The sequence below is a fragment of the Heliangelus exortis genome, chromosome 6 (assembly GCF_036169615.1).
Source record: "Heliangelus exortis chromosome 6, bHelExo1.hap1, whole genome shotgun sequence".
In the NCBI taxonomy this organism is placed as follows: domain Eukaryota; kingdom Metazoa; phylum Chordata; class Aves; order Apodiformes; family Trochilidae; genus Heliangelus; species Heliangelus exortis.
The window spans coordinates 11455262-11467873 of record NC_092427.1 but is presented as its reverse complement, the minus strand read 5'-3'; the positions used below and the strand labels follow the sequence as shown (position 1 = coordinate 11467873).

Genomic DNA, 12612 nt, shown 5'->3' with positions numbered 1-12612 from the left:
GTATATCCATACACTTGGAATATTTTCCCTATTTCTTCAAAGGAAAAAAAAATTAAAAGTAATTGGTTCTTAGGACAATCCATTCTCCATGATGCAGCTTCACAAACAGTCGAAAGTTCAGGAGTGCACATGGTCACTGGGGGGAATCAGTGCCAGTGGGTGCTATTGGCTCCTTTGATTTAAAAATCCTTTAGAAGCTAGATAGTGATCTTAAGCAGTTGTCTTTCATTTGATTCAAATACATCATCTAATGGCATTTAAGAAGATTACAGATAGACTAGAACTTAGTCAAATTCCTCCTGTTCCTTCCTCTTGCTTTTTAGGCCAAATAATCTTCCAGTTGCTTTAGTTACAATTTCTCTCTTTTTTTTTTTTTTCTTCCCACTCTGATGCTGCAAAGGCTGTGACAGAAGCAAACCCTGGAAACTTCCCAGTGCATTAAAGATTTTGGTCCAGTTAGTACAGTGGAGATGTAAACCTTCCTAACGTTGAGCTAGGGCTGTGGCCTGGGACCCAGAGCTGCCTCTGGATGTGGTTCCCTTTGCCTTTTCTACAGGGAATTCCAAGGGAAAACCAAAATAAAATCAACCTTTAGTTTAATTTGTTAGCATGCATTGCCACTGCTACCACAACTTCTGGATTATGAAAGACATGAAAGATTCACAAGTTAAATTTGGTCTTTTAAGGTATTTGGGTTAAAATTTATTTAATCCAATTAAGCAAGATTATTGTTTCATAAAGAAAATAATAGTAGAGCATTTACCTGTTGACTTCTAACATCACATAGCACGGTCTTCTCCAAGCCTAGGAAAATTTTAGTACTGTTTTAATAGGTTTACTGCTGAAACAAATCTTCAAGGGTTTTTTGTGGATGAGAGGTGTTGCTGAAGGTTATTGGTTTGGGGAGGTTTGTATTTTAGGCTTACTAACATATCTTTTGCACTGTGTAATATGAATTTTGCTTTTTTAACAATATAAATTAAGAGATCTAAAAAAGTAACAGCACCAAAGTTTTGATTTTGATTAAGTCAGACTTTGAGGTAGGGTTTGGGTTCTTTAAGAATAAATAAATAATAAAAATAAAGAAGTAGTAAAACATCTCTGGTAAGATTACTGTTCAGTAAATTGACAGATTTAAAAAAGTGAAAGCGTAGTGCACTTGTTTAAAAAAACCCACTGAATAAAGCTGCTAATTAGTAGGGAATATCAGACCATAGGATTTCTTGAGTGTGGAACAGCAGGCAGGCTTTTAAGAGCAGTACATTATATCTAAGAGCTAAAAAGAGGCTTCAGAGGAGCTATTTGTGCCACTACTTTTAAATAGAATTGATCGTACTACTCCCAAGTTTCTTTTGAAGAATTGGTTTTCCCTCAAACCATGTAGCAGGTTTGACTGAAAATCAAATCCTGCTTCTTTTTACACTTTTAATTTGTTTTAGTTTTCAATCCATAGAAATCAAAGAACTAATGAGTAGAGTCTTCAGAAGTGGTTAATTCTCTATTAGCCATGATGGATTTGTATTCCCCCCCCCCCCTGAAGTTTTTTCCATTGACAAGTTGAATAAAGAGGATTAACATTAGCTGGAGGCATTGGTTATATATATGTGTTTGTATGTAAATAAGATTTTATTTATATATAAGGTGTCCATGGAGATGTCTCACACCCCGTGTTAATTGACGAGAGCTGTCAGGGTTTTGTTCAGAACACAGCGATTCCCTCCAACCCCACCAGCAACCAAAGTTTTGATCACTGTAAAGAGAGGGTGTGTTCAGTAACTCTGAGGTTGGGTCTGATTTCTGCTTTACAGAGTTTTCCTGGTTCAACTGGTGCCTGCCAGGGTCGTGTCTGCTCAGCCTGCTCCTCATCCTCTGCTTCCGCGAGTCCTACGACAGACTCTATCTCGACGTCGTTGTCTCAGTGTGATGACACCAGACTGGTGAGGGGTTGGAAGAGACTGGGAGTCACATCTGCCTGGATTTCCACAGCTGAACAGCAGGAAAACAAAAACCTACAAGACTTTTTTTGTGGCTTTATTCGAGAGGGTGAGGGACAGGCTGTTCTTACGCTCAAGACCACCTTGATTTGTGACAAATGTGGAGCTTGAGCAGTGCTAATGATGCCGAAATGCACAAAGAGAAAATATATGATGTACAGGTCCCACTGCCAGGGCTGGGGCTCTATTTAAAAGGCTGTTGATGTAGCAGTGAGGTGTACAGTTGTGTGTGTGTATGTTGTATGTGTGTGTGTGTGTGTGTACTGACTCAAGGTTTATACCCACTGGGGTACCAGTAATCTTCGGAGTCTTCTATCAGAATAGAAATAGGAAATAATCACAACAAAAGGGGAAGAAAAAAAAAAGATAAAAGGAAAAAAAAAATAATCTTTTTCTTTTAAAGATCTGTTTTTCAAATCACTAGTCACTTACATAATAAATGTCCATTAAAAAGTTAAGCTAAATGAATTTGGTGCTTGTACACTACATTTACATTGTAATAAAGTAATTTCTGATACAAGACGCTGGTACCAGGGTTTTTAGCCATGCTGGATTTCCCAAACAGTCCTTGCAGTGTTGTTAGAGGTGTTTGTTATCACTGGAGCACTTGTAACAATAGCTTTAGCTGCCACTGAATCCCACCTGGCACCCAGTCACCTCTGAAATACCACCATGGCTCTGGATCTCCTGAATACAGAGCATCTGTGACATCTCAGAAGTTTACTGGAGGGTCACTCTTGGTAAATGTTACTGTTTTAAAGGCCACCACTGTGTCACCTTCTCATCCCCCATCTCCAGTACTGCCATTTTTACTGTGAAGACCTGTTTGTGCCACTGACTACTGTGGGTATGGATGTCTGAGTCCTACTAGTTCTCCTCTGATACTCTTGAGTTGTGTGTGGTTTTTAGGATTAATTTATGATTGAGGGTGCCTAAACAACACTGTTAACCCAAGTCTTTTAAATCAGTGTTTCCTCAAAAAATGTATTTCCAGTTAATGAGGTGCCCTGATGGTGAAATGGCCATGAGAAATAACTCATGAGTTTTGGCATGATATGGGAAATATAATGCCAGCTCTTTTTATCAGTACTAATTTGTGGTCATTCTGGCCCTTACTTGAACATAAATATTAAAGACACTTTGAATAGTTTTTTAATGATTTTAAACCTGCTAATAATTCCTTAATTATATATCTAGATTTCAGTTCAGCATCGCAGCATTTCCTTGCGTGTGTGCTTTGTATTAGGGCTGTGTGTTTGTGTGTGTGTGTATTTATATCTATGTATACACAAATAAAACTTATATATATGCCTTTTATATATAAGTTAGACAAAAGTATGTGTTTACATAGGTTTATTTTAAGTAATCATGTCTCTGGATGGTGTTATGCTCTGTTGGTAACTGAACCAGTCGCTGCCATGTGTGGAGACCCTTACAGATGCTGCCAGTGACATGAGTTTCTTTCAGGGAATGAGTGATTTCCTACTGTAGCAATTTTATCACAGAGGATGTGTGCACATGTCAGAGGAGGCTGTTGTGCAGGGTTCTGCCTCTGTAGAAGTCTGGCTCTGATGCCCCTTGTTCTTGTGCAGGGCTCTGCTCTGCTGCCCTGGGGTGACATCAAGGCTGCGAGCTCACCCCAATGAGCCCTGGACTGAGCTCTGCCTTTCAGGCATGGATCTGTTCATTCTGTCTGCTCTCCTTTTGCAGAGGGAATGTGCCACCAATACCTTCAACTCAGGAGTGTATCTGTGCAGTAAAATAAAACAAGCTGTTCTCTGCTTTTATGTTTTCAGAGCAATGGATGTATTTAATGTAGTAACAGAAAATTGACTTAGCTCATTGACTGTACCAGCTACTAAATGATCTTTTCTGTCTCGAAGCAGGCTCTTTGCAGATGATGGAGCTAACCTGCACTGGGATAATGAAATCAATCTAACCAGCACATTCCCAACTGCTGGCATCATCCTCTTACTGTTTTTCAGAGGAATGGTATTAGCTGTCCAGCAGCTTTTTACTGTGTTTTAGTGTCTGTAATAGTTTCAGTATCCAGTAGCTGCTGCTACCTATTGTCTTCTGAAACCAAGGATTGCTTGCCAAGAGTCTGATTGGAGTTGCATTGTCATGGCAGAATTGCAAGCTCAGATGGCTCTTCACAGCTCTGCTTCTGCATTTTACTGTAGCTGTATTAGGATTAAAACTGCATAGTTCAGGCACTTTCCTGAGTGACAGAGATTTCTAATCTTTTTTCTGCCCTGACTGTTTTAAGATGGAGAAGCACTTCAGGCAATATTCAGTCTAAAACCTATTCTGCCTCTGCTCCAGAAAGCATAAAACAATTCAAAATATTTGTCAGTGCTGTCAGATGCAGACGCTCCCTACTGTCAGGGGAGAGGAGTCAACATCTTGTTTAAAACCCATTTGATTGTTTTTCTGAATCAGTGTGCATTGCTCACTGCTCTCCTGAGCTTGGATGCCTTGGTAAAAGTTTCTGTCTCTGTCTTGGGCACTCAAGTGTGGGGTCATAATTATGGCCCTCGATGCCTCTGCACCAAAGTGGGGACGTTCTCCAGCCCGGAGGGTGCAGAGGGCTCTGCTGGGGGCCTGCAGGGGGGCTGGGGGTCACTGCTCTCAGCCAAACCTCAGCCAGAGTTCCCAGCAAGCCTGATGGAAACTTGCCTGGGTGGAAACCCAAGGGTCACTCCCAAATTACTTGGAGTTGCTCAGGATGCTGCTGCATTCCACACACACCATGTTCAGCCTGTTAGGATGTTATTAGATTTGCAAGTCTGGCTCGGGATGGAGGTGGGGGTTGCAAATGTGCTTGCTGAGATCTCTGAAAAATATTTTATCCTCTGTGCCTAGCAGCAGCATCCTTCTCTGGAAGAACAGTCCTTTTCATGCCAGTAACCCTGCTAAAGCTGTGGGAATATTTTTTTGGATATGGGTTATCACTAAATCCACCTTTGGATTTACTCAGGGTCTGAGCTGTCAGGATAACTGCACTTTAGTAGAAGTTTGAGTCTGAGACCATAGGGAGAGCTCTGAGCAATGCTGATACAATTAGCAGTAGTGCAGAACAGGCTCAAAACACTTAATATTTCTCTTATTAATTAGCTAAAGTTCTAAGTCTCTGTAACTTCTGAGTCAGCAACAATGTTTTTTTTATCTAAATAAGGCATTACCTTGCACTGCTGCTGAGTAGCTGACGATGGCTGCTGCCTGGCCTTTGACTTGCAAGCAGAGGAAGGTGCCTTGGGAAGTTGGAATATTTGCTTCTCTTCATGGCCCCGTAAGTCCACGACCCTGGGGAGCATTTTCTTTACCCAGCAGTGCAGAGGCCCCTAAAATACCAATGGCTGTGCTATGGTTTATATAGAAGATGCTAGGAAGGACACTTTGTAGTGATGACTCTCTTCATTTTAAGGATGGGCTGCTCCTCTGAGAAGGTTTTCTTCTTGTGAGCTCTGGAGCTGTGCTGGCTTTCATGCTGCTAATGAGGAAGCTCAGGGTTAGTAGATGTAGGTGCTGCCTCTCTTCACTGCATTAATTTCTTTTTGATTCCTTTGCCTTCCTGGTGGCCTCCTGCCCTCGTGGTGTGGAGTCTGTGCAGGAGTTACAGAGAGGAGATTCTGTGCTCTCTGGCCAATTTTAGGGGGATGGGCTGGCTGGCCTTCTACTTAATATGCATAAAAATAGTGGTTTTTTGGAAAATCGTGCAAGCTGGAAGAAAAAGTGTAGACCATAAAGGGTTTTGCACATGTGAGCAGATAGTCTGTTATAAGCAGACCATAATTTGTCTGAAACTTGTAGTTTTAGCTTGCACAGCTATAGAAGCTAAGCTAGCAGGCACTACTCTTGGTAGGGAATCAGGTTCAGCATCAGGGAGTTCTTCCCAACCATCTGCTGGAGCTGGTGAATGGGAGCAGGATGTCTTTACTCTTGGAGAGGGTTGGAAATGCTCAGCCTGTGTCAGTGTTTGTACTCGTGACTCCAGGGAGTGCCAGGCTGATGGACAGGGGTTTCAGAAGGCATTTCAACAGTGAAATACTTCATTGAGTTCATCAAATCCATGTAAAATTGGAAATTTTGTGATGACAGGGATGCTAATGCCTGGCTTGTTCTACAGTAAACTTAACAAGTGACTGCGTAGCCTTACACTGTAATCTAAACAAGCTGAATTGATTGCTGTGCATATGTTGGCTGTGAGGAGAAAGAGAAATGCTATTTAATTGTGAGGATTGACTGAAATGTGAACAGGAGTTTTCACATGGCTGTGACTGTCCTGTAATGCTGTGACAGCCGGCTTTTAAATTTTCATCTTCTTTTCTTCTCTTGGGTCACTGGCAAATATTAATAATTATCTGTGACAAATGGATTTTTATGTTTCATTAGTGGTTTGGGGTATTATTGCAGACTAAGTTTGGATCACTGGAGTGATTTGTCAGGACAGGTGCTGTGCTTGTGAGGCAGCCCCTGTTTGTATTTGGTATCAATCTGTGTTTGATGTTGGTGCTGAAGCTCTCGGGGTTGCCCAAGCCCCTGGTGTGGGGCTGAGGGTGTGTGGGGAGGGCTGGGGGATGCATGAGAGTCACAGGAGGGGGGTGCTGCCCCTGCCAAAAGGAACCAGAACTTCATCACCTTCCCTGGGTCCGGGATGTGCTTCCTGGCATCAGGGCTGGGAGCAGGAAGGGAGCGGGTGCTGGGGGAAAAGCCTGGTGGCCGCTGGCTCCCTGCTGGAGGGGCAGCCCCTGGGCACCCCACGCTGTGCCTGGGAGGTGACAGCATCCACACGGGAGCACCAGTCCAGCCTGCTCCAGCAGTGTCCTTTCAGATGGCAAAGGGGATTTGCCCAGAGCAGGCAGCTGCCCCAGGGAAGTCAGAAGAGGATTCAGTCTGCTTATGATTTTTGCAGCTGGTGTTTAAAGACAAACGAAACTGATAAATAGAGGAAGAAATGTAACTCAGTCCAAAGTTGTGACGAGGGAAAACAAATATTTGCACAGATGTGCTGGCTCCTGCCTTTCACTCAGGATCACAATGTGTTTGGAGCAATTGGAAGCCACCCTGAGCACAGAGATGCTCTTGCAGCCTCAACCCCCCCTCCTGCTCAACCCCTCAGCATCACAGCACCACGGGTGCCTTGAGCTGGGGACACAGGGATGGGGGCAGAGGGAAGGGAACCTCTATGGGCAGGATGCCCAGAAGGTGTGATGCTGGTGGGCAGTTGGGTTATTTGCACAGAAGGGATGTCTTTGATGGCCCAATTTAAGCAGGATATCATTTTTTCTTCCTCCAGGATGAGGCTGTGACTGTTGTTTGATGTTTGTGACACCATTTGTGCTGCAGGAGCAGCTGTTGCTGGGGCAGTGTAGAGGCAGTGGTTTTCTTAGGTGTGACAGGGAAAGCAGGTGGGACCTGGTGTGTCCAGTAACACCTTCTCCTTCCATGGTCCCTCTCCCCACTAGCTTCCCATTGCAATTTCTCCACTTGTTCAACCTGTACAGACTTGTTGGGCTTGATTTGTATGGCTACATGAAGAAAATACTAAGCACAAATCTTTTTTTTTTTTTTTTTTTTTTTTTTTTAACGGGAATCTTTTCCCTTTAGGCTCAGGCCGTTTCTTCAACCTCAGTCCATCTATCTGTAAAAGTCAAAAGAGTTTTACCCCATGTTTCCCTTCTGCAAGGGGATGTGCAGGCTTGTGTGATGCTGGGATGGGCAGCCAGAGCCCAGGCACTGGCTGGGCTGGGGGAGGGGACACTCCATGTACCTCCTCCACACACTGTGGTCAGGGCTGGGAAGTGCTTTGGGATCCTGTGGGGGACAGGGCCTGGGAAATGTCCTTGAGACTTCAGTCAGTGGCATCAATGAGGCACAGACTGTGTGCACTGCAGAACCCTTCCCAGTGGGATAGGTGACTGTAACTGGTGGGCAATGGTTGCTTAGGGAAGGGATGCTCAGAGAACTGTTCTGCACGGGGCAGTCGGGGGTTGGTGTGATGCCCCTGGGCTGTGTCCAGCTCTCCCTGCACACCCTGGATGTGCAATCAAAGCCACGGTGCAAACCCAAAGGTTGGGTTCCCAGGCCCTGACCCCTGCCTGCCCTGGGCCTTCTGCTCCCACCCAGCACCTGGGCTGAACAAGCCCAGCAGAGCCTCAGAACACCCCCATGTGTGGGTGACCCCTGCTACTGTCCCACTGGACAGCAGAGTATTGGCCAGATACAGATCTTTGCTCTGCCTACAACACTTACTGGGTTAAAATCTTTCTCTCTTTATCCCCTTTACCAAGTTTAAGGTCTTCCACTGTGCATTTTAGAAACAAGAACTTTGTAAGATGAAAAATCAGCTTTTCATTATGTGATGCACCTAACAGTTGGGGTTTTTTGAACTGTGTGTAGACACAGAAAAAGAAAAGGGTTTTACATGTTGAAGAGCATCTTTAGAAACTATCCTCAACCTGTAAGACTGTTCAATTTTACTGGAGTTTGTATGCATTTTACTTTTGTAATTTTTTAAGTGATTTGATAGAATTTTATTTTGGGGCAAATTCTACTTTTTGTATGCGATATTCTGATGTGATGTATTTTTATTTTTAAGAAAATAATGTTGAAACTGCTATCTACTTATCAATGTAACACATCTGCCGTGTCATTTCTTTTTGAAACTGGAATCTGACCATGGAGTGAGTGTTACTTTACCTACTGGTTGTTGCACATTAAAGAGGTTACTCAGATGTGCTGCCATCGCTGTTCATTAATTAAAAAAAAATAATAATAATACGGGGGAACAGTTTATTTCTGTTACAATATTGCTGAAAGGCACTGCAGATACTGCAACAAAACAGAGGTTGCTAAGTCTAAATGAATGTAGCCTCACCCAAGGCCCAGCTGAGCCACCTGAAAAATTTCCATCACTTTCAGCATGGTTTGAGGGCACTGCTGCCAGAGCAGGGGCTGGGGCAGAGGAGCCCCCAGCAAGAGGAGGGGGACTGAGGGAGGGGAAGGCTCTGGTGGCAGTGGCAGCCCCACTGTCCCACCACGCTCTCCCTGCTCTGACTTCACATCCCACCTCACTGGGGCTCTTAGCTCAGGATGCTGCAGGCCTTGTCCTGCCATCTCATCTTGCTGGTTCCTGTTGATAAGATCTCTGTTGGTGCTTCTGGGAAGAAGACCCTTCATAATAACCTTCCTGGTGTTTATTCTGCGTTTAATTGAAACAGACTCAACCCAAGGTCTCCTGATCCATGTTTATTTTCCAGGACCAGCTGCTCAGTAACACCCTGACTGCTTACCAGGGTAAGATTAAAATAGCCTCACGTCCCATTAGTGCTGGGAAGAAATCTGTCAGCTCTCATATCGTGGAATATCTGGGCCCCACTATTCTTAGCAACAGTCTCTTTCCAGGCTATATATGGGAGCTCCAGGCTCTGCTGGCCATACAATTCCTGGTTGTATTTATCTTTGTGGTGTTACAGAAATCTCTGTCCTCGGGGCCACGGGAGCTGATCCATCCCCCCTCTCAGATCCCTGCCATAGTTCTCTGTGTTGATGAACCCTCTATGCTCATCCTTTATCGAAGAGACTTTTTTTAACCTGGTCTCTATTCTCTTTCCTGTTGTTGAAACCAGGCATCTCCCTGGCATCTAAATAACATTTTTTGTTCTTTTTCTGTTGTCACGTCCTCGTTGGTTGCTCACTGGTGGCTTCCTCTCCAGATTGGAACTGCACATGGGCAGAGAGGTCCCGTGGGAGCAGCTGGGCTGGGTGCAGGCACTTGGTGTGGTGCCCAGATGTGTTCAGATGTTGGGGAGCCACTCACACACACCTTGTGTCTGATGGCTGTAGGACCAGAAGCAGCTGCTGACAAGGTCAGGGCTGCTTGTAGATGCCAGGAATGGGTGTTCCAGCAGCCCTGGCCCAGTGCTGGGGGATGCTGGTGTTGGGGAGGAGCAGCAGCAGCACCCGGTGGTGGTGGGGCTGCCTCTGCTCTCCTGTCGAGGATGCCAGAAGGGCCAAGAGGCTGTGGTGCTTCACCTGCTCTAGGGGAGTGGGTTTGGCTGGAACTGGGCAGTTGTGTCAGGGACCCCAGCATTAACCTTTACCTGACACGTGCCACTGGTGCACCCTGCACCCACCACCACATGAACACAAATTTGCAACCAGGGGATTTTGTTTTCCTTTTTTGGTTTTTATTTGTGTGGGGTTGGGTTTTTTGTTTGTTTGGGGGTTTTTTTTGGGTTTTGTTTGTTTGAGGTTTTTTTGTTTTGTTTTGTTTTGTTTTGTGGGTTTTTTTGCTACAGCTTGGGTTTGAGCAGGCAGAGGGGAAGCCCCAGCAGGTGCACGATGCCAGGACTGCTGACACAAGCTGCCAGGAGCCACACTCTCTCCTCTCCTGCACAGCCAAGTCGCCCAGTGAAGTCACCCTTGGGTAAGGGCTACAAAAAACACCTTAACCCTTTGAGAGCCAAACAAGCATGGAAGCAAAACCCAGTGGCAGCCCCAGCTCATCCAGGGGCTTTTCAGCACTCTCTTTTGAGGAGTTTTCTGCTCTGCTCTGTATCTGCAGACAGATCCCAAGGCTCTGTCGGTGGCACCGTGATGGGCTGGAGCCTTCCCTGGAGTTAGCCTGTCCATCCATCTGTCTGTCCATCTGTCTGCTCGGCCACAGACCTACAGGCATGGTAAGTACCCGGGTCAGGCACTACAAGGCAGGGGATGCAAATCTCCCCATGGGCAGCACACAAGGAAATGGCACCTGATGGGACCTGGGGGAGCCAGGAGAGGGTGAGAGCAGGAGAGGAGACACCAGCAGCCAACAAACTGACCCCACCATGTCCCAAATCTTCCCTGAGTCTGTCCTAAACCTCCTTTGGATTGCAGAGCCAAGGGTCAGGATTATGAATGCAACTCTCTGGTTGAGTTTTGATGCTGCAAGAGCATCTCTGGTGGGCAAAAGAAAGGGTGACTCTGAAGGGTTTGTGGTGAGCAGGTGAGCAGCACAGTGTGTATTGAAACATCCCAACTTCATCAGGAACTTTTCCAGAGGAAAAAACTTCAACTGCCACTGAAGAGGGAAAAGCACAAACCACCTTTTTGAGTTTTTCAGACTAGGTCTTCATCTTGTCTAAGCCATTGCAGCTTGTCCTGCACTGCACACTCAAGTGGTGCCTAAAGAGGATTTTCTCTTGGCTGGTGCAGGACTGTTGGGTCTCCAGGCTGGCACACAGAGCTGATGCTCAAAGCTCAGATCCTGCCTATTGATTCCGGACCGTTCTTGGCTGCAACAGCACCCAACAAGGCAGGGACTGCCAGGGCCCAAGCTGCAGCCCGCACAGGGCGGGAAGGTTCGGTTCTTCAGCACCAGAGGAGCTCCTGCTCTAGCATTCCCGGGCAGGAGGCTCTCAGGCAGGAAGCAAAGCTCCTGCTCCCGGGCAGGCTGATGGAAGTCAGCATGGAAATCAGGCACAACATAAAAATAATTTCAGCCAAGCTCCCGTGAAGAAACCTATGAACAAAAAAAACGTTGTTGCTAAGAAATGTGAAAACAGAAAACAATAATGTGGTTCCTGCCAGGGTAAATAACAGTGTATCAGTGCTCTCACACGGATCGTTTGCTCGTGACAGTAAATTAAGTACTGCAAAAATGGGTACAGTTTTCTCTGTGGCCATTGATGCTTCACATCATGGAAACATCAAATGTTTCTGATGACTGTTCATTACCCTGTGCTTGGGAGAGGAACAATCCATTGCTGGCTCCATTATTTCCAAGACAGTAAGAAAATGACTATGGGAGGTTTAAAAATGAAGGAGCACAGCAAGGTGAGATAGATCAAACCTCAGCAGCCTGTTGCCATTCGCCACGGTTGATGCCAACCCCAGGTCTGGGAATCACCACACTTTGAGAGTTACTGAAAACCAGGACTCCATTTTGCATCCAGGTAGTTACTGGTTCTTAAACTGTGAAGCTTGACCTTGAAAATTTGAAAAAACTTGTTTTGAAGCATGAGAGTGCACAGCACAGCTTTTCCATGAGGAAACAACTCCTTCCCATGTCCTGAAGCAGCTTAAAGTGTTTGCTGGCTGCCAGACCTGCTTATGTAGGTGCAAGGATCCAATGAGTTGCATCTTCCATGTGCACTGGAGAGACAGACTGTGGAGGTGAGGGGTGGATGTGGCTGGGGTCCCAGCACTGCATGCCAGCATTTCCTTGTCATCTTTAGAGTTTTCAAATGAGAAATCTTACACCCCCTTGAGTTGATGCAATGAAGTGGTCACTGTAGGGTCAGTCCCAACAAAAAAATACACAGAAAGCAGGAAAAGGTGGGAGTCTACCCAGCCTCATCAGCCTCACTGAATCAGCATCATATTTTTATCTGCAATGAAAATTACCTTAGCGTGAGTCAGTCCTTTCTCCAGAGGAAAAGGGTTAAGTTGGGGAAATCGTTTGCAGATTGAAGGGTACAAATCTGACCAAAGACAGTCTGGGAGGGACTGACCTGGGACATGGACTTACCCTCATAGCCTGGTTGTTGTCAACACTCCTGACAGTGTAATGAATTTATTGTCTGCCCTTACCTCAAAGGATGGGCTGGGGGTGGGATTGTGGTTTCTTTTT

At 45.4% G+C, this 12612-nt stretch overlaps 1 protein-coding gene across 2 annotated transcripts in view; it reads left to right on the top strand.

Moving 5' to 3' along the window:
• The window catches only part of SLC49A4 (solute carrier family 49 member 4), a 118753-nt gene that overhangs the window by 58790 nt on the left and 47351 nt on the right, over positions 1-12612 (top strand). Inside the window, exon 9 of one of the 2 annotated variants that reach the window (XR_011726475.1) lies at positions 1809-2223. Coding sequence is in view for 1 of the 2 variants with exons in the window: in XM_071746664.1 (XP_071602765.1) it covers positions 1809-1924 (116 nt within the window). In the remaining variant the exon portion in view is untranslated. Of the gene's footprint in view, positions 1-1808; positions 8732-12612 lie in introns of those variants that run through there. The other variant, XM_071746664.1, reaches the window with a different exon arrangement.